Source organism: Onychostruthus taczanowskii, unplaced genomic scaffold (assembly GCF_017590055.1).
Source record: "Onychostruthus taczanowskii isolate IOZ18803 unplaced genomic scaffold, ASM1759005v1 scaffold80, whole genome shotgun sequence".
NCBI lineage: Eukaryota > Metazoa > Chordata > Aves > Passeriformes > Passeridae > Onychostruthus > Onychostruthus taczanowskii.
The window spans coordinates 3371726-3392048 of record NW_024505893.1 but is presented as its reverse complement, the minus strand read 5'-3'; the positions used below and the strand labels follow the sequence as shown (position 1 = coordinate 3392048).

Below are 20323 nucleotides of genomic sequence, written 5' to 3'. Positions count from 1 at the left end.
CAGCACAAATTAAAGTACATGATGCACATGCTTCAGATAAAATGATGTTTACTGACAGGAGCAGCTCCTGATGAGAACTGAGAAAACAGAGGCTCCTGATAGCTGCCTGTCTTGTAAGACTTGGGGTTCTGCCAGTATCCAGCTGGTTTTCCTTGATTAAAAATATAATTGTCAGTCATAAGTATACACAATACAGCCCTGTCTCTCCTGTGTGGTGTGTTCAGAAGGCAAGTACATGAGGTTCTTGCTCCTTGTCTCATAGTCAGCATATTTGAAATTAAAATGTAGTCGCAGAGCCAGCATGTGCAAATTCAAGTATTAATTGCATAACCAAATTGACTGCAATACAGCAGGCAGCTTCAGTATGTCATGTTTATTCTCCAGGTACTGGAAAGTCTGAGGAATGTGGCACAGTGTAAAATAGTGCTTGTTCTTATGTCCTGAGAAGAGAGTTCATGCTGAATATATTTATTTTTTTTCCCTGCATTTGGGATAAACTATCTGACATTTATACACACCATAAATAAAAGATTCCAGCTCACCTTTTTAATGCTTTATGTATACTGTGGTTGAACCTCTTATGTGCCTGTGTCCCATGGAAAAGGTGCAGGGGTCTCAGAGGAGTTAAAGGCTGTACTCAAACATCACTTGCTCTGATCCAAACCTATTTTGAGCTTTCCTCCTGTGTTTCTAAATCTCATGCTGCATGCAGGCCACATTGTAGAAACAATTCCTGTCTCTGGCAGAAGTAATACATTTGGGAAGCTCGAGGTGAATAAATGGCTGGAAGGGTAAAACTTCCAAGTTTGTAGAACATTTTCATGCATCATGATTATTTAAGTAGCAGTTTGTTTAAAAAATAAAGAAAACCCATCCCTAGCTTGTTGCCTTGAGACAAGAAGAAGCAGCATAATCCAAGGCCCTGGATCTCTTGGAGCACCTTGGGTGAGGCGTGAGGATGGTCAGACTCTGGAATGTGAGCTCACAGAAGTGGAGGGATCTTTGTTCTTGCTCAGTGTTTGGCTGAAATTAGCCTTGTTGCAAGGGCTGTAACCAGAGGTCTGCAGTTCCAGTGGGAATTGTTCTGCTGTTAAGGTTTCCCTACTTTTGTGTTCTTTTGTGTTCTTTTCTAACCTGCAGCTGTCCCTGCAAAGCATTACAGATAGGCTTTGTTGCTGCTGTTGTTCTGGGTAGCAGCTGTGCAGAGACCTTCAGTGCTTTTCTGAGTCCAGGTCAGGACCTCTCCAGAGCCACAGACCGAGCCCAGGCAGCTGCATTAGCAGTGTGTGCTGGCCCCGTGTCCTCATGGAGGGAGGGGAAGATGTGACCAGCTGGAGGTTTGTCTAAATGACCTCTTTAAAGTGCATTTTAGGCACTGGGACTGCTCCTCTAGGGAAGCTTCTGAAATACAGATTGAATCTGAACAGATTTGGAGACAGAAATGTGATTTCTTATTGTCACGGAGATCATGGTGCAATAAATATTTCCCATGAAAAAAGTTGTCATTCCAGTGACATGAAAATGGTGTTGGCTTCCACTAAGCCTCTAGAAATGTTAGAAAAACATCACCTTTGTCATTTTAAAAGTTACCATCACCAAGTTCCTTAGAGAAACGTTTGGAGCTTGAAGCTCTCAATGCTTCTTCTTTAACCCTCTTCACCTATGTGTACTGTTTTCAAAACTACAAATTTGCCTCTGTTTTTGTTTGGGTTTGCTTGTAAAACTGAGTTTGCCATTGAGTGCTGTCTAGAGACATTAAACTGGAGCTCTGTTGGTCAAGCACATATCACACAGGCCATATCTTTAGGAAGGATTTGCCATCAAAATCCCAGGTCTCAAAACCTATCCAAAGGCTTAGACTGTTGAGTTGCAAAAAGACTTACATTGAGTTTTCTTGTCTGAGGAGCTGAAAAAAAGGGCTCCTTTCATGACACCTTCAGGTATGAGAAAGATAATGTTGGTGTTTGTATTCTGCTTGTTTGTATTCTGTTAGCCAGATCGTTTGTCTTCTGGGTCAGGGATCACAATCAGTGTTGCAAATGTGTAAATTACAGGTGGCATTGAGTGGTGCAGCTCTGGAGCAGGTAGTCATAGTATCTCCTCGTTGATACTTCCAGCTCACCCACTTCTTCCTGACAAGTCCTCACTTGGTGCAAAATAAATAGAAGGATTAAGCTTTTAGTATTTCTTTTGTGTCTGAGTTTTGAGGCTCAACAGAAATGAAAATTAAACAAAAATTTGATTGAAATGTCACATTAGTTTTCAGACTTGTAAGACACAATGAAACTGCTATTTATTTAGGGAAATGTGAATCTGTAGCTGCCATGCTGTTCTTTGGCTCTCATCCTGCCAAAATGAGGTGGATGGCACTTACTGCCATAGTGAAATTTTACTTAAAATCTGTGTTTGAGTATTCATTCCATTAAGTTTCCATTATGTATGGAAACGTAATATGCACAGGTGCAACGCTCTCAGGTTTGTAACAGTGTCCTTGGTAGTCACTGTTTTGAACATTGGATACAGAAATATGGTTTGTTCTCTGTGAAAGAACAGTGACCACATTATTGTTCCTGCTTTGTTTAATTTATGTCCAAGAACATTAGAAAGGTGGCATGTTAGGACACTGCAATGGAAGCTCTTGGCAAGAAAATTTTGTCTTGGCTTGTAATTTAATTTCATTTATCATGTGTGAGGATTATAAGAGCCTTTAATGTTTTGTTGACATTCAGTTTTGAATTTCTTCTGCACCGAATGAATGCAAATGAAGAAATATTTGTTTTTCAACAGCTAAGAAATAGAACTTGTTCAGTATGCTCTTAGTTTGCACAAGCTTAAAGAAATGCACAGGTTAGCGATTTAAAAGGGTATTAATGTTGATGGAGTAGTGTAATAAACGTAACCTCTTCATTTTAATAATGTATGGAAACTTGTAAGGAATAAAGCACAAAATAATAATGAAAATACCTTTTCCTCAGCCGACTGTAGTCTTTGAAGGCCATGCAGTAATACACTTTTATCACTGGGCCCCAAAATGCCATATTTAATTAAAAAGCAAGACTGGCAGAAAACTTCCATGGTTTAAGACATTAAGCTGGGAAACAGCCTCTGCTGCTTTCCATCTTGGGTTGCTCTGGCAGGTTTTGGGTGGAGCAGTTTCACTCTGTGGGGTTAATGAAGGTGCCCATGACTGGGTAGTATTTGGTGAGTCCTTGCTCCATCCTCTTCATTGTTCTTTTTTACCATATAAGAAATGGAGGTTTATTAGGAATTCTTAAAGATGGGCAGTTATTGTTTTGTCTGGAAGCCTAAATATTCCTGTGTTGTTCTTGTCTTTATTCAAATTAGGATCTTTTTGCCTTCATGTCTTTGACACTTGCTCACACTCTCTGTTCTGTATGTAGGGGTTTCTTGGGTCTTCAGGATTTAGTATGACAGTTTTTCATTTGTTTTTGACTCTTGTGAACCATGCAGCAGCCTGTGGCCCTGAGTTGTTACATGGGTGGCTCGTGTTTAAATCACTTTAAATCAAAAGGTTCAGTCATGCTTCCCTAGCTGTGGGCTGCCACCTGTTCCCTTGTAATTGGCACTGGTGTTCTTGTAGCTGACTCGTTCATCTTGTGATGGGGAGTTTATCATGCTTAAACATTCAAGGGTGTCATGCTGGATACCAGATAATCCAGAAAAACTCAGCAGTTGCCAAAAGGGACACTCCTTTTTTTTTTTTTTTTTTTGGTCTCACAGCTAAAGATTAGTTTGATTTGGCTTGTTCACTTGATGAAAACTAGTCATGAAAAAGTGAGGAAAGTTGTCATCCAAAATCATTTTGCTCCTCTGCAGCTGGTCCACGAGCTGCTATTCTCATGAACATCCTAAGTGCAGGTCAACAAGTACCAGAAGCCAGGATTTGTTCAGATTTAATAATCTGACTTGAGTTTGCTTTCTGCTGGTACTTTGACTGTTTTAGAGATTTTGCCAGTTGATTTATGTTGTGAGTCAGATTGCCAAACTTGCTACAGGAGGATAGAATGGATATCTTCCTATCCTTGGATTGGAATAGTCAATTTGTGAAATGGAGCTGTGCACTACCATTGCACAGTAAACCTGCTGCTTTCCTGACAAATTAGCTGTGAAGATGCTATTAGAATATTTTTAGCTCCTACAGAAAACAGACAATGAAAATGTTATGAAAAAGACTATATGCATGGAAATAAGCATTGGGAAGACAAAAAATACGTCTCTGACAAAGATTTTGGGAGATACTTCTTGTTTTATGAGCTATCCTCATATCACTTTTGTCTGTACAGTTCTGTGAGGGTGAGAGACTGCTTAGTCCAGCAAGATTGCCATGGGGTTTGAGGTGGGAAAGGATTTGCTGCGTTGAATATTCAAAATTCAACTTTGGTGATATATGCTATTTTTTTTCTTCTATAAACATGCATGTTGAAAAAGTTGGGAATACTTGTTTATCATTCTGTGAAGTAGTATGTTACTATAAGGTGAGAATTTCCCCTTTTTATGCCAGTTCCTCTTCTGGTGAGCTGTTTAATTCATTTAAGAGTAATAATTTTGTTATTCCTTAGCTGTGAAAGAGGAGGGGAAGGGGAATCAAATCTAAATTGTGCTGTTACATAAAACTAGTTTGAGTGGCAGTTCTTGGTAATAATTAAAAAGTACTTTGTTCTTATTTGGCCAATACAGCTTTTGGGACAAGAAAGCAATGGTTTGTTTTCCTTGTCTGTTGGTTAGATAGTGACTGGTATTGTATGTAACACACCCAGGCTGAGGAGTGGGAAATAAAAGACACCTGGCTCTGGTTTGAAGTGTGGCTGGGGTGATTGTATAGGTGTAATTTGGATGAACAGGTGTGTGAGAGTTTCTTCAGAATCTAGACAGGAGCAATACTTCTTGTTTAAAATGTGCTGATATTTTCAGGACCTGAGTTTTGTAGAGCCAGGCCATAGGAATGTGGAGTAGTCCTCTCGGGTTTCCTGCTTTTGGGATGACCCGAGAGTCCCTTTTTCCCAGCCCGGTGGTAGAAGAAAGAGCTGGGATTCTTCAGCTCGTGTTCACAAGGTTGTTTATTATCTATTATCCAAGATATTTTCTCTCAGACCCGCAGAGGCCTGATCTGCAGGTCTGTCAAGGGCACGCTACCCGCCCCTGGGCTGGTGTTGTCTTTTTGTACTAAAAACTAAATGTACTTTATTTGCAATTATTTTCCATCGTCTATGTTAGACTGTCTACTTCTACTTTAGGCCAATCTAAATGTGCCACCATCACCAGGAAGATGGAGGCTAGGAAGAAGAAAGAAGAAGAACAGGACAACGCCCATGTCCCTCCATCTTGCCTCCTAGATCCCCTATAATAAAATCTTAAAAATTCCACTTTTCACCCTGTGACAACTACTATTATGCTACTTAAACTTTTGTGACTTGTGATTCTTCGTACAAAGTTGGTAATTTGCTCCATGGGTTAAGATCAAAATCCCAAGTGCCTTTGGCTTCCGGCCAGGGTCTCCGAGCCCCTGCCAGGATCTTGAGCCATCCAGGGCACCCAGAGGGATGTCCTGGGTTCCGACATAGTCCCAGCTGTGAGGTGGTGACAGGGAGATGTCCCTGCTGCAGGGCATAGGTGGCCCTCAGTCTCACGTGGAGAGAAGCAGTGGGAGCCCTGGCAAGCCGTGGTCACCTCCTGCCTCCTGCAGAAGAGCTCCTGCAGATCCCTCTGCACGCCTGGGACACACAGCCCAGCGCTGCCTGCAGCTCTTGGCCACGGGCAGGGTGGTGGTTGGTGGGGAGTGCTGCCAGCCCTGCCTTGTGCATCAAGGAAAGATGGTTCCTTCTCTTCTCTTTTCGTTGTAGGGAATTTCTGTGCCTGCGTCACAGTCCTGTGCTTGCTCTTGGGTTCTGGCTGGAGGAGGCCAAGCAGAGCTCTGCTGCTGTGCTGCTGCTTTATTTCGTGTTCTTCAGTATGATGCCAGGCACTCGCTTCCCTCAGCATCTAAAAATATTGCTGTTGCAGCAGTCTGCTTCAGGAGCAAAGTCTTAACTGCATCAAGTGGCACTTTGCTGACAAGAATTAAGACCAAATATTTTATTTTTCTGCTGAAGAATTGATTTCTTCTTTACTTTGCTTGACCTGCTGAGGTCGGAAAGTTCATAGGCACTTGTGCAAAAATAATGAATTATTGGTAACATCAGACTTGGATAAATAGTTTGTGGGGAAAAAACCCCAATGTTATTTTGACTACTTTTCCTGAAAATCCTATTTTATTTTTCATTCTGATTTTATAATCTTGCCTCATAGTCAATACATGCAGTTTTCAATGCTTGATTTTTGTAAAAAATTTTCGTGCTTGATTTTTATAAAAAATAGTTACTTTGTGCCTGGTACCCCTGATAGAATCCCAGGGCTTTAATTTGCTCTTCTAGCCTTTGACATAATACTCAAATAGTGTATTCAGAAATTCATGTAGGGTGGTAAAGAGTCAGTTGCTTCCCTGATCCATATTAATGTTATGTTATATAAATAAAACTGATATAGAGGAGTGTGAACTCTTTTTATTTGGAAGACTGCATTTATTTGAATTACAAAACTTCTCTGTAAATGGAGTGTCCTGAAGTTAGAAATATCCATTATTGTTATCATGGTAGGATAGTTTAGGGACTAATTAGGGAAACTAGAAAAGGCATGAAAGTGATATTTGACTGTGGCTTTCTCTTACATTGTTTAATATTACAGGTTTAACAGCAGAGAGCCTGATCTGTGCAGCTGCTTAGAAGCACACTGCCTACCCAGAGCTCTGGAAAGTGCGTGCAGTTTGATTTCTCTGGCTCTCCTAGGGTCTAAAGCTGCTCTTCAAACCTTGCACTCCGTATTACAGGGGATTATACTTCAGCAGGGCTGTGAAAAACAGGGTGTTCATGGTCTCTTCAAGTTACATTTAAGATTAAAGGACAGTAGGAGTGGGCTCTGAAGAGCTGCACTGTTGGAATGGAGTGAAAGACAGTTGTTAGTGCTAAATGCATTCTGTGGCTTCAGATCCGTGCCTGCAGATAGATCCCTTGGCTTAGTTCATTTAAAACTTGATGGGGAGAGTGTGGCAGGTGGAAGAGCAGTGGGTAGCAGCCCTACCTTGCACTTCTCCTGGTGGCAGTGCTGCTTTCTGCCAGCTTGGAAGCGCTGCTGGGTCGGGAGTTTGAGGGCATAATTTTGGAGCCACTTTAGGCCAGCGTCAGGACACAGCTGGCCTTGTCCACAGCTGGCAGGGCCACCCCAGGGTGAGGTGGGTCAGGGGAGCCAGAGGTGAAAGGCAAACCCAGCCACAGCAAATGAAGATGTGTGTTTGAGGAGGGGCTACAGCTGGGAGCATCCTCCTCAGTGGCAGGCTGAGGTGACCACTGGTGCCTCTCCCAGGTTTTGTTCCTCCACGCTTGGTGGCTGGGCTGTGGACAGAGCAGGACAGCTCTCCTGCTGTACCCCTGAGCCAGCTCCTGTTCGGTCTCTCTGACTTCTTTGTTTAGGCAGAGGGGAAGTTCTGGTACTCTGTTTGGGTCTAGAGCTGTGAATGATTGCAAAAGCTTTTAAGAAGCTAGAGAGGTGATCAGACTCCAAGGAATGCTGTCATCTTACTGGGGTGACAGCGTTTTCTCTCCAAGGACACAGGCATTACAGGTGAACTGAGAAACGCATCCCCCTGGGGCTCTTTGTTCCTGCTTTTCTGTTTCTGTTCATCTGCTTTATGATACAATATCTTCTCATTTGTTAAAAGCCTGCAATTTCACATCCCTCACATAAAACTGTAATGCACTTCAAATTCTGAATTGAGGAAGAATATACAGTGTTCTACTTCTTCACTGTCATCTTCAAAGTTTTTTTTTGTAAGCAGCTATCTTTTAGTTTAGCTTTTTGGGAGTGTTTAGGTCGTGACAGTGGTTTTCAGGGAGGGAAGCTGTGAAGTAATTTGATAATACAGAAACATTCAGAAACTGAGGAAACAAAACCAACTTTGTGCTCACGTGGCAGGAGGAAACAATGACAAGGTTGCACAGTTTGGGCAAGGGCAGGAGGGAAAGGTTTTGAGCCATTTAGCATGGAGGGGAGTCCCTGTGAAGGTGCAGGCTGCTCTTTTTTTGGCAGACAGCAGGGAGAAGTTTGACTGCCTGGGCACAAGCCTCCCCCCTGCGTGTCTTGGAATTGCCTGGGTTGTCTGCTCCTGAATTACAGGTTTTTGTGTGTCCATGCCAGTTTGGGAGAGCTGGAGGAGAGCTTGCTCAGGTGAACAGTTTGTGGTACTCAGCCACAGGATTTTGGACCCTGAATGATACTGTATGGCCAAGTTGGTACAATTTCATTAGAACAGCAGTAAGATTCTGACCCCTTGCTTGGGATGTTCTGTGTCATGTGTAAGAAGTGCTGGAGAGGTGTGTGCACAGCTCATCCAGAAAGCAACATTCTGAGTTCTTGGTGAATCAAAAACCTGGATTCAGATCTAGTGTCTTCAAAGTACTGGAAGAACTGGTGCCTGTTGTGAGCCCCTTCCAAGGCTATTCCTGTGGCTTAGGGTAAATGTTGCCATCAGCTGGAGCTGCCAGAAACCAGAGCCACTTCTGGCTGTGCAAAGGCTCCAGTATGAGCTAAGTGGGAATTGAGATCAGTGATCCTAAACCTATGATGTATGACTAAAATAAAATGGCTTTTGATGGTATTAATCTCTCTAAAGTTGCTGGTTCTTTATTCCTCAAGGCTTGCATTACATTTATTTCTAATTGTTTGCAGAGACTGCTCTAGTTTCATAAAAAAATGTCTTTTGTGCATAACTAAGCACTTCCAAAAGCATGCGTGGGTTGCCTAGCTATCTTGCATTGTTATTTCTTTGTGCTTGTCTGAAAAATTTTGGATGTTGTTTTTATAAATGCATGCAACAGCTCTAATTGTCTGAGGCAAAATGACCTGGGATGGTCAGTGTGATTTTTATGCTGCTGTGTGCTGAATTACTAAAGTAATTTTTAGTTACCAGGGTTCAGATTTCTGATTTAGTTTCCCATGTGCCCATCTTAGGTGTCTGCCTTAACACTTCAAAGGCTGTAAAGCATACTGAAGTTCTTTGGCATGAAAAGAGCTCTGTAAATTTAAGGTCTCTACTGAGGCAGCAAACTGGATTATGGCTGATTTTTGGGAGAGAGATGATTGTTTAGGGAATGTCTTGGTCACCAGGAGAAGTTATAAAGGGAACTTAGGGGACAGTGTCTTGCTTATTTCTGTTTGGAAAAAAAAATTTGGTTGGGAAAAAAGAATTTGAAGTATTTCTCCACTACAGCATCTTGCTGTAGGCTGGGCTTCCTCCAGGGTGTTAAAATTCTGCGTGTCTTGTGTGAAAAAGAAAATCCATTTAGAACAGGTAAGGTGGTGGGTATCATTTTACATGTCTAGGTTAAGCATGTCCAGGGAGGATTTGCTTTGGATACATTGGATTAAGAAGAGATCTGAGTTTGAAAGAAACCTGAGGGAAACAAAATAATGGTATGTGAGGTGTTTTTCCACTTTCTTTTATATAAGGAAAACATGAAATTAAACTGATGCAGCTGTCCATATTCTGAAACTTGTGCTGAGATGAAAGTCTCAGTATATTTTAAAGCAGTCCTTAATATGCTGCTTTTGGAAGTGGTATTTTCTGTTTAAAATTCTGCATAATCAAGTAGAACAGTTGGACAGGAAAGTTGGTCTTAATCTGCAAAGAAATCCTTTAGCAGGCAGAGAATACAAATGTGTGCTCTTCAGAAGACTCAGCTGTTAGGTAGTCAGGGAGTTACAAACTTTAAAGTCTTCTTAAAAGTAAGTCAGCTTCCCCTGTAAGAGAGGGCATTCTTAGTTTATTTCAGTATTAACACTTTTTCCTTTGTGTTATGTGGAATTCTTAGTTAGTACAGGTTTTTTTTCTGAAAACATCTCTGAGTAATTGGGATTTAAAGTCACTACCCTGAAGTAATAACTAAATATTTATTACTCATTATTAAATATGTATTAGTGATTACATATAGATCCCAGTTTCATGAAATGATTAAAAAAACCGCTCAGAGTCTTTTTTGGAGCTGAGGTTCTTGAGAGAAGTGTTTTCTTTCCAGAAAGAAGGTGCAGAGCTGTCCAGGGTTTTATAGGATGTTGGTGGAGGAGAGATTGAAATTCTAGGTGCTAATCTTATTGCACACTGGTTTTTGGTTGTTTGGGTATTTTTGAGGGTTTGTTTTTTTTTTTTTTGGGGTTGGGTTTTTTTGTGTGGGTTTGTTTTTTTTTTTTTTGGTTGTTGGTTTGGTTTTGGAGTGGTTTTTGTGAGTTGTTTTTTTTTTGTGTGTGTGTCTTTTTTTTGTGGGTTTTTTTGGTGTTGATCAATCTTGCCTAGGCATTATAAATTCTCTATTCCTTCTAACTGTGGTCTTTTATTTTAGTCTGTTAGTTTAGTTATTATTTCTACACACAGAATTCTTTTCTTCATAAAAATCTATATACAAATCTGGCATGGTTAATGTTTTCCTGTTAACTTAAACTTTGATATTCAGCTGTGTAAAAATCTAGAGATAGACTTAAACCCTCCTGACAACGTCTGTGTTGAGGCACCTTAAAATGGTGATGAAAAATGCTGCACAGGTGTAGCAAGGGAAGAAGCAATCTCTTCTGATGAGATAGACTTAAACCCTCCTGACAACGTCTGTGTTGAGGCACCTTAAAATGGTGATGAAAAATGCTGCACAGGTGTAGCAAGGGAAGAAGCAATCACATCAGCTGTGATGCAGACATCAGTGGAAAGGAAGCAGTGTGTCGAGGCTCAGGAACATGTGTCACATATATTAGAATGGAAAAACCAGATTTTTGTTGTCTTTGTGTGTGTGTGGAGTGCATTAGCCTTCTGTCAGAAGCTGGTTCAAGAGATGCCTCTTATTAAAAGCAAAACTGGGGAAAAGATGGAATGTTTTGAGTTGGATTCTGAAATACCCAGCGGGAACGTGGAGATGAGTGGGTTTTTTCCTCTCTCTGTCTCCCAGAGCACACTGAGCCTAATGATACTTGTTAGAGCAGGGAATTCAAAGCTGGTGAACAGCCATGGTTGTGCTTAGCAGGAATAAAAGGTGGCTACTGTTTCCAAATTAAAGAAAAGCACTCGTGCTGAGTATCAGTTACGTTTGCTGCAGTCTTGTTTGCTGGTTTTGCAAATTTAAATAACTGTCTTGAAACAGAGATTTCCTTTATGTTCTAGTGTGGTTTCACTACTTATAATTGTTTCTGTTATCTTGACTGTGCTGCCTTAGATCTGTGGTGGAAAGTTTTCCCCTATTTTCCTTTCCTTTTGGCTGGGTGGCAGAAATGAGTGATCTAGTGTTGTCAGCTGTTGTTTGGTTACACTTTTCTTGGGTTTTTAAGATTTGTTTCTTTTTGTATTTCCTTTTATTTTCCCACCTCAGTTGAACTTTATATTAAAAACAACCTGTCATTTGATTTCATTATTACTTGTGAGCGTTATTCATGGCTTATGGTTGCGTTACCTTTCTGTTCAGCAACCTTGTATTCTTACCAACAGGAAATTGTTATGCAAAATGTGGCATGAACACAAACCTGTCAGATGTATCTTTGTGGCTGGCAAATGTAGGGTGGAAGATAGAACCCTACTAGGAAGGTCATGGAGTGTTAGTCTAATTATCATGGTTTTGGCAGAGGAAAATTGTTCATGCTGATCTGAGAACTCTTTGAACTTGTCATTGTGGACAAAAGAGGAGGGGAAAAAATAAATTAGAGCTTTCAAAATGCCTTTGACAGGTCTTATCCAAGAGGCTGTTGAACAATCTGAGGGAGTCGTGGGATGAAAGTGAAGGGTTTGTTTGTGAAAAAGGCACAAATGGCAGGAAAAAAAGCCCTAGATCCTGGTAAAGGTAAGCTCAGGACTACAGAAGCTGTGCTTGAGATGTTCTTGAATGACTTACAGCAGCTGTGCAGAATTTAGTAAATTTTCAGGAGTGATTCTGTGCATATATCTGTATGCTAGCATTACTGATTTTCTTAGGACCTCTTGGAAGAGAATCTAAGTTCTCTGACTTTAAACATAAGCCATGAGAGGACAAGATAGCATCTGATGTTGATGGTGAATTTGAATTTTGCACATTCTTGCATGTGTGAAATTGGTCATCAAAATAAGAAAAAAAAGTAGTTTTTATACATGAAATTTCAAAGTTGAAGTAATGGAGTAATCAGTAGTTTAAGCAGATTGGATAAACCTAGAAAACTCTTGTTTCCTCCTGCAGGCAGGAATAGTATTTCTCTGGATTAAAATTCACTTTGATAATGGATAAACATAAGACACATTTGAAATGTGTCTTGCTTTCTTCCTGGTGCTTTTTTAAAGTGAAGAAATACTGGGATTTTTTAAAGTGAAGTAAGGTGGTTTTAAACCAGAAATTCATGCCATTTTCCTCATTATAAAACTTGAAGGTATTTGCAACTAGTTCCTCTTTATGGGTTGATGGTGTGGTGGTATTTTGATAATGGAGAAATAATAAATAAGTTTACAAATATTGCATAATACCTGGGAAGTGAGAGGACATAAGGTCAGGATAGTAAAACCTCTTGTGTGTTTGCCATGACTGTAACTGCTGAAGACCAGGGAAGGTAAAAGTGGGAATACATGGGTATGCTAAATGGAGAAGTTTCTAATAAATCCTGCTTTGTTTTTGCCAAAGGAATTGTTTCCAGATTATAGGACTGAAAATGGCCGAGCTGCTGTGGGGAGGTTCGTGTTGGCAGCTTGGTTCCTTCTCTAATCCCTTAGGGGGAAAGGAGCACGTCTCCTTCCTGGCTCCTAGTGGGCTCGTATTTAGGATCTTAAGCAGTTGTATCAGGTGTTTTTAGTTTGGTTTAGTTCTTATTCCTTTTTTTCCTCAATATTTAAACAATATCTAATCTTTAAAAGCTGTGTTTGGTCACTGGTGGCTGCTGGCACTTCTGAGAGAAGAGTTTGTGATGTGAGCCCTGAGTGAGTCTGCTGGGTAAATGGATTTGTGGTAAACATGGCAGTGTATCTGCTGTGATGAGATCCCGTACTTCTTGTTATTCTTCCAAACCATTTGACAGAAGTCTGAAAGCTAGAAATTGTGTTCAGATACACCAACAGGGATCAGAATAGAAAATTGCTTGGCTTTTATGATGTTTCTCATCAAAGTCTTGTTCTGTGTTCCTGCAGTAGGTATCTTCAGTGTTTTCCTGTCTATTTCTGACAAGCTCTGTGTACATGCTGAAACTTTAATGTTTCTTTTGGAAGTAAAGCACCCTTATGTCTCAGTAATGTCAATCTCTCAATTTATGTATTAAGGCTGTAGTTGGATGGATAAACGTAGAGGTAGGATCCTTCTCATCTTTTTCACTGATTTTTTTTTTGGGATATAATAGAGAAGATTCACTGGAGTGTGGGGGTAGAATACTTTTTGAAACAGAAGGAATTTTTTGTGTACAGAAATGTACCACTGCCTGTCCAGGGCTGTCTACCTCTTGTGTTGCTTTAGCCAAAGCCTTTGTTTCCTGTCTTTGCTAATTACCCGAGGCAGCGGACTGTGTTAACCCCTGTGTAGTGCTGCCAGTGTCTGGCACTCTGCACAGCACTGTAGTGTGTAATGTAGAGATTACTGCTGTCAGAATGACAAAAAAATGTAATTTCCAATGCAGTTTGCAAGTGCAGATGTTACTGTAATTGAAACAAATGCATTTTTCTGCCAGTAAGCAAATGGGCAGGAATAATGTGGTGGAAGCTGTCCTTTCCTTGCTTGCATGTCTCTAGATAAAATTAACTTCTCTGCTGAAGCAAAGATATTGATAGATATTATTTAGATATTATTATTACATAGATATAGCTATTTCTGGTTAGAAATCAGCACAGTATGTAATATGGGGAGGTCTCCGAAGGAGGCAGAGCTCTTCCTTGGTGTTCTGAAAGTGTGATCAAAGAACACTGACCTCCCAGGCATTCCAAAATTAACAGCGTCCGACTTCCTTTTTTTAACAGTAAATGCAAAGTATGTAGAGAAGGCAATATTAACTGATGCAAAACCCCCAAAAAATGTATGAAAATTTGCTTGCATTCTAGTAGAGAAATTCAGTTTCATGCTCTGTCACTTCTTGTTGAGATTTATGCTTGCTTTGAGCGCTTATAGAATATTTATTTCACTATTTTAAAGCCCCCATACGTAAAATTAAAAAAAAAAATCAGAAAAAACCCCACAAAAATACTAAACCAAAATGTCAGGGAGCAACAGCAAGGGAAGGCAAGCTGGGAGGCAGTGGTGACAAGGCTGGCAAACAGTACCCTCATTGATAAGAGTGCAGTCCCCCAATGCCTGCCATGAGGCAAACAGTACTTTGGAAGTAGTTGGCATGGATTTACAGAGGGAAAATTGTGGCTGGCTATCCCTTCTACAATAGATAAACTAGGTAATAGGATAAGGGAAGAGCAGGAAATGTTGTTTCTTGTGGCTTGAGCCGTCGCTATCTCCTGTTACCTCTCACAGAGCAGGGACTGGGTCAGTAGTAGCTCACTGCTCAGTGCTGTGTGGTGCACTGAAAACTCACCCAGCTGCCAGGCTCAGGGCCGTGATGTCCCCATGGAGGTCAGTCACAAGGGCTGTGTTCCAGGGGTTGACACTGGGACCATCCTTGGGGTACCCAGGATGTGCAGCTGGCTTTAGCTGTGACCCTGCTTTGAGCAGGGGTTGGAGTAGTCAGTACCCAGAGGTGCCTTCCCACCGTGAGGATTCCCATCCCGTAGTCCAGGCTTGCTCAGCTGCACCTGTCCATGTTGGCCTTGACCACAGGGAGCTAAACTCTGCCAGCAGTGGGGATTTTTTTCCTGCTTAATACCTCTTCTTCCATGGACTACTGGAAGACTTTTTTGCTAGTGAAGGGAAAGGATTAATCTCAGAGTCAATTCTGAGTCAGCTTTACCTGCAGGATAGGTGTTGGTATTTGTGGCAATTGCACTCCAATGCTGTTCATTAGAAACCCTGACTGTTCAAAACTACAGAAGCTTGACACGAGTTAAATCTCCTTGCTTTCTCAGCTCATGTGTTGTCCTGTTTTCATTAGGTTTTTTGGTTTGGGTTTTTTTTTTTTTTTTACCAGGGAAGCTGGCCAATGGATACAGCCATAGAGAAAACACAGATAGAAACTGTCAGATAACTGGTGATATAAAAGAATTACAGATCATGGTATGCTAATCATGGTTATGAATTTCTCATGTAGGTTGAATTTGGTTGAAGCTTTTGTGATGGATCCAGAACTACGCCAGTGCCTTCAGGAAGATCTGTTACGTCGCTTTCCAGACCTCAACCGGCTGGCAAAGAAATTTCAGAGACAAGCAGCAAACTTACAAGACTGTTACCGAATGTTCCAGGCTATCAATCAACTGCCTAATGTTGTACAAGCACTAGAAAAACATGAAGGTATTGCTACCCCTATCTATTCCCAATGTTTTGTGGTATGCTGATGATGCAAAGAAATAGAGCCTAGATTTCCAAAGATGACTTTTTTCTCTGTGTGCTTTTGTTGCAGAAATAAAGCTTAAACACATTTGAATTTTAAATGAGCTGAAATTCTGAAATGCCAATCGGATACTTAAGAATATTCATAGCCAAATCTTTGCAGGAAAATGCATTCCAGTTAGTGTGTAGCTGGGATTCTGGTACTGTTGGGTGGTGGTGTGGGAATCTTTGACATGGACTTGTCTCTAGGAATTCCTGACCAACTGTTGAGCAGTTGTATCAGGTGTCTTTAGTTTGGTTTAGTTCTTACTGCCTTTTTTCCTCAATATTTAAATAATACCTGGTCTTTAAAAACTGTGTTCTTATTGTGATCTTACAAACAAGATATCATTCATACAATAGTGTTGTCATCCACTTCGGGTTGTAATTACACACAAAATCCCCCCAGTTTAAGTATTAGTGGTATAACTCAAATGGCTTTTTTAAAAATCATAATGCTCCTGTATTTGATACAAGTAACATGGCAGGATTTCTTCCAGTCCTTATTAGTAGGAAGCACAATGCTGTGACAAGCAAGTATAGAAAGTACAAAAGCTGCTATTTTTTTTCCTTTTATGTGTATTACCAAGAAAATGCAGAATAAGATCAGCATTCAATTTAGCAATAGCAGTTCTTACCTACCAGAAAGCTCATTTCTGTTGAAGCCCATTAATTTGTTATAAATTCCCTTTGTGTAAAGCAAGCACCAAAGCCTGAAAAACAAATGTTGTTTGAAATGGTACAGTTACAAAAATTTGTTTCCTCTATTTGATTAGAAAATAAAGCTACCCAGTCTATTACGCTTTCCTGTACTACAGTTTTACAACTTCAAGTAATGAAACCTGTACAATATTAATCTTAAATCAATTTTCCATTATTATCTGTGTTATTTCCGTGAGCACTTAAGATCTGAAACTCTGAGAGAACTGACAGATGTAACTCTTTTGCTTGTTTTTATTTTTAAAGAGCTGTGTCACTCTTCAGCTGCCTCAGTTGTGTCCATTTGGATTTTCCAAACAGACTCTGCTTGTCTTAACCTTGACATGGAGCTCTTGGATTCCCATCCTATACTGAGGTGTTAGTTCAGAATTGTGGCTTCCTGTGTTTACTTCTTTTTATATTAGTTGCCATTTGGATCAACAGAGTTCCTCTGTCATAACACTGGGGTAGGAAAACAATTCCATTTTTAGAGTTTTGGGGAGCAAGCTGTGTAAGGCAAACTGCTAAGCTCACCATATGGAAAAGTTAATAGACTGCAAAAGGTTCTTCCTGTTCTACACATGAATCAGTTGGACTTAGTAGGGCAATCACCAGCAGTATATTAAAGATAGTTTAAAATAGGTGGTGTGTTATTTTTATTTTTCTTTTACTTGTACCACCTGTTCAAAGTACATGAATGGTCTGGTAGTTTTCACTGTACATGAGTGATTCAGACTGGATATGGTAATTTCTCTGTTTCTGGCTGTACAGAATGTTGTAACTCATCAAGGGATGGAAAGTTAGAAAGATTTTTGACAATTCTGAATATGTGCCAGTTTCAGAACTCCCTTGCCTATGGATGGCTGTGGGGATATAGAACAGCTATGGAGATATAGAACAACCACAAAGCCATCAGCTGTGAGTGCCTTTCCCTCAAAATGAAGCATTGTTTTGTTAAAATCCTTGTTTTTATGGATGATGAAAGCTGAGGAGGGGGGTGATGAGTGAAGATGGCTTTTTTCTGATTTGGCCATAAGAAGTCTGCATAGAGATGGGAAAGAACTCTGAGTCATCAACTCATTTTGCTCTAGCTGGCAAAAGGGAGCAGTTGTTCATTACTCTGATTGCTGGGGCATGAAATTTGGATCCTTACTTCTGTCTTCAAGAAGCTGCTGAAGCATCTTCCTTCCCATCTCAAGCATTCTTTAAGTCAGTAAATATGCAGGATACAGGAATTGTGTGCTGGGTGTCAGGTGTGCTTTTACCATACTGTATACAGTGACTGAATACTCCTTACTGCTTGTTTCAGACCTGTTCTTTCCCAGACTGTTGCACTGGTATCTTACAGCATGTTGTGATCATAAGCCTGTTGTTTCCCATCCTTTGTCATATCCAACTGATTATTCCCTCATTCATAGTGGAAACACATTTATCAATGTGTCATCTTACTCAGTATTACGTTTTACTTCATTTCTATTAGCCCAGTTTTCAAGGTGTTGATCTATTTCTGATTTATCTTATTCCAGTATAAGCTACTGATAGCTTCCATATCACATATTTTAGTGACATTTATAAGCAGCCTTCTTTTCTGCATTAACATGAATTCACATATCTTAAAAAGATAAATGCTTCTGTGAGCCCTGGAGGAACTGATGTCCTTCCTTGCAGCTCGTTCGTCTTTTGCAAGTGGGTGATATCCTCTTTATCTGCCCTCTGGTCATGGCGTAAATCATGGCTCTTGCACCTTGGCACCTCCTGTGACACCATGCTGAATGCTTTAGAAGAGCCCAGATTAGTTCTGCAGAGTCCCCTTTGTCTCAGGCATTCCGTATTTCAGACAGATGCTGCACCATATGGATATTATCTACCTGTAGAAAACCTATACTCTTTTTAATCCCAATTTCCATTGTTCTTTTCCTTTTATCCCACTTTCCATTGCACTATCAAAATGACTGGTGCCCTTAATCATCGGGATTTGTCTGTTTTGCCCTGATAGAGCAGTGTCATTTTGCTGCCATACTAACTGTGTGCTTCAAGTCTGAAGATTAGTGCTTTATTTTAATTGCCAGACAACATTTTTAAACCATATTAATAGTCAAGTCTTTACCATGTGTAATAAACACTTGTCTGTGCTTCAGTAAGTAAATTATGTTTTAAATTAAAAACTGCACCTGGGCACAGGGAGGCTTTGTGATCAATATGCATCTCTGCTTTTGATGGTACATAGCTCTATTAGTCTTTCTCTCAGTGGTTACTTTCCATCCTAATAATGTTGAGTAGGTGCAAAAGAGCATTTTTTTTTACTATGCATCTTTTCTATGAGTTAATGAATACAGGTGCAAGACATGTTGGAGTTTAATTTAGAATTTTTCAGTGGTGTTTCTTGCTCATATTCTTGTAATGCCAGGTGTTTTAAGAAAAGCATGTGCAAATAACTTTTATAAACCCTCATTATTCTCTGACTCCACTGTTTTACTTCCTTTGAGTGCTGGATACCAAGTTTGAAGTTGGATTAAAAGAGAAAATAAATTTTGCAGTGTATCAGTTGGACCCATATAAATGAATGCATGTAAATACATCAGTATTTTGTTTACTTAATAAATTAATATATTCTAATATATTCTAACTTTGTGACATTTCCTATGGTGTCCAAAATGTACCCTTCAAGCTTAAATAATGAAATGGCGTCATGAAACTTCCCTACTCAAGAAAACAAATTATAATAGCTACTTTAAGTTCAAGCACAATTGTTTTTCATTGATTCAAGAATATTGAAGTTCATTTCGTTGTGTGTGCCATGTATTCTGTCAGCTGGAGCACTGGGAACTGCTAAGCCCACTCTGAAGAATGGACATGAAACTTTTTCTGCTCTTCAGTTTCTTTCTTCTTTGTTGACTGCTTTTATTTTATAGATTGGTTTAGATGTGTCTTCTTACAGGAGGGAAAAAAACAAGATACTAAGAGAGCAAGCAAGAAATTTGGAATTGAAAACAATCTTTATTTCGTATCTCTCGGTTTTGAAGATCTTTAGTCAGCAGAAAACTCCATTTTTGCAAGTTCAGTAATCTCTCAGCAATATGTATTTTTTTTTCTCTATTAATAGATATTAGTCAGTTTAGAGCTTTCACTTTAAAAGTTTGAGGGACTGGGGAAGCAAAAAGTCATGGTAGAAAAAGAAATCAAACTAAACTTTTTCTTTCTACTTCAACTGAGAGAGGAGAGATTCACTTGGGTAATTGTGTCCTCACTTGTGACTTCTATAAATTTCTGTGGCACTTTTTCTACAAATTTCTATGGCACTTTTTCTAAGCAAAGGCTAGGACTTTTTTCTTAGTCTGGTAAGAAATTGAGAGGCTCTGGAATATCCAGAGCTTAATTCTGTATTTCTCTTGTTAATGTGCAAAGCCTTGCCTGTAAACATTAGAGGCAGCAACATGATTCTGTATGTAATTCAGTAAGTCTAAGCTCATAGCACTGGATTCATCTTGAGGCATTTTTTGTAAATCACCTAGTCAATAATGCTAATCTTTTTGTGATTAAATCATAACTTGAAGTAGCTGCAAAGATGTAAACATGCATTTACTCACAGAGGGTTCCCACAGCTGGCTGCTGGATATAGGTGCTTATTTGTAGCTTATGTGTACCTGAAGAAAATACTTCCTTCACAAATTTGGCAATATCTGTGCTTGTTAATTTAACTGTGAACTGCTCTTGGTCTTAAGTGCTTTTGGTGTTCTATGGACTTCCAGCCAATATGTGTTCTTTGCAGTTTGACTTGGTGCTATAGAGTATCTCTGTTAATTTTGATGCCTTCCTGTCCAGTGGAAGGAAGTTACTGTAAACTTGGTTATAATATGTGGTCTTTTTTTGTGGAAAACAGAAGCTGATAACATACACTTCAATTGCTATGTCCATATTGTAGTTACCAAATATTCCCAGTATTGTGTAATATTTTATTAAGAAGAATTGAAAGCTGTGAGTGTGGAAGATAAGACCTACATTTTTGCAGAAAGCATGTCAACTTTTATGTGCAAGAGTTGGTAATATTCAGACAATGGGTTTGCTTTTATACT

At 39.8% G+C, this 20323-nt stretch overlaps 1 protein-coding gene across 1 annotated transcript in view; it reads left to right on the top strand.

Annotated features, from left to right (window-relative positions):
* The window catches only part of MSH2 (mutS homolog 2), a 45980-nt gene that overhangs the window by 9719 nt on the left and 15938 nt on the right, over positions 1–20323 (top strand). Inside the window, exon 7 of the mRNA XM_041424179.1 lies at positions 15274–15473. Within this exon, the coding sequence (XP_041280113.1) occupies positions 15274–15473 (200 nt within the window). The remainder of the gene's footprint in view (positions 1–15273; positions 15474–20323) is intronic.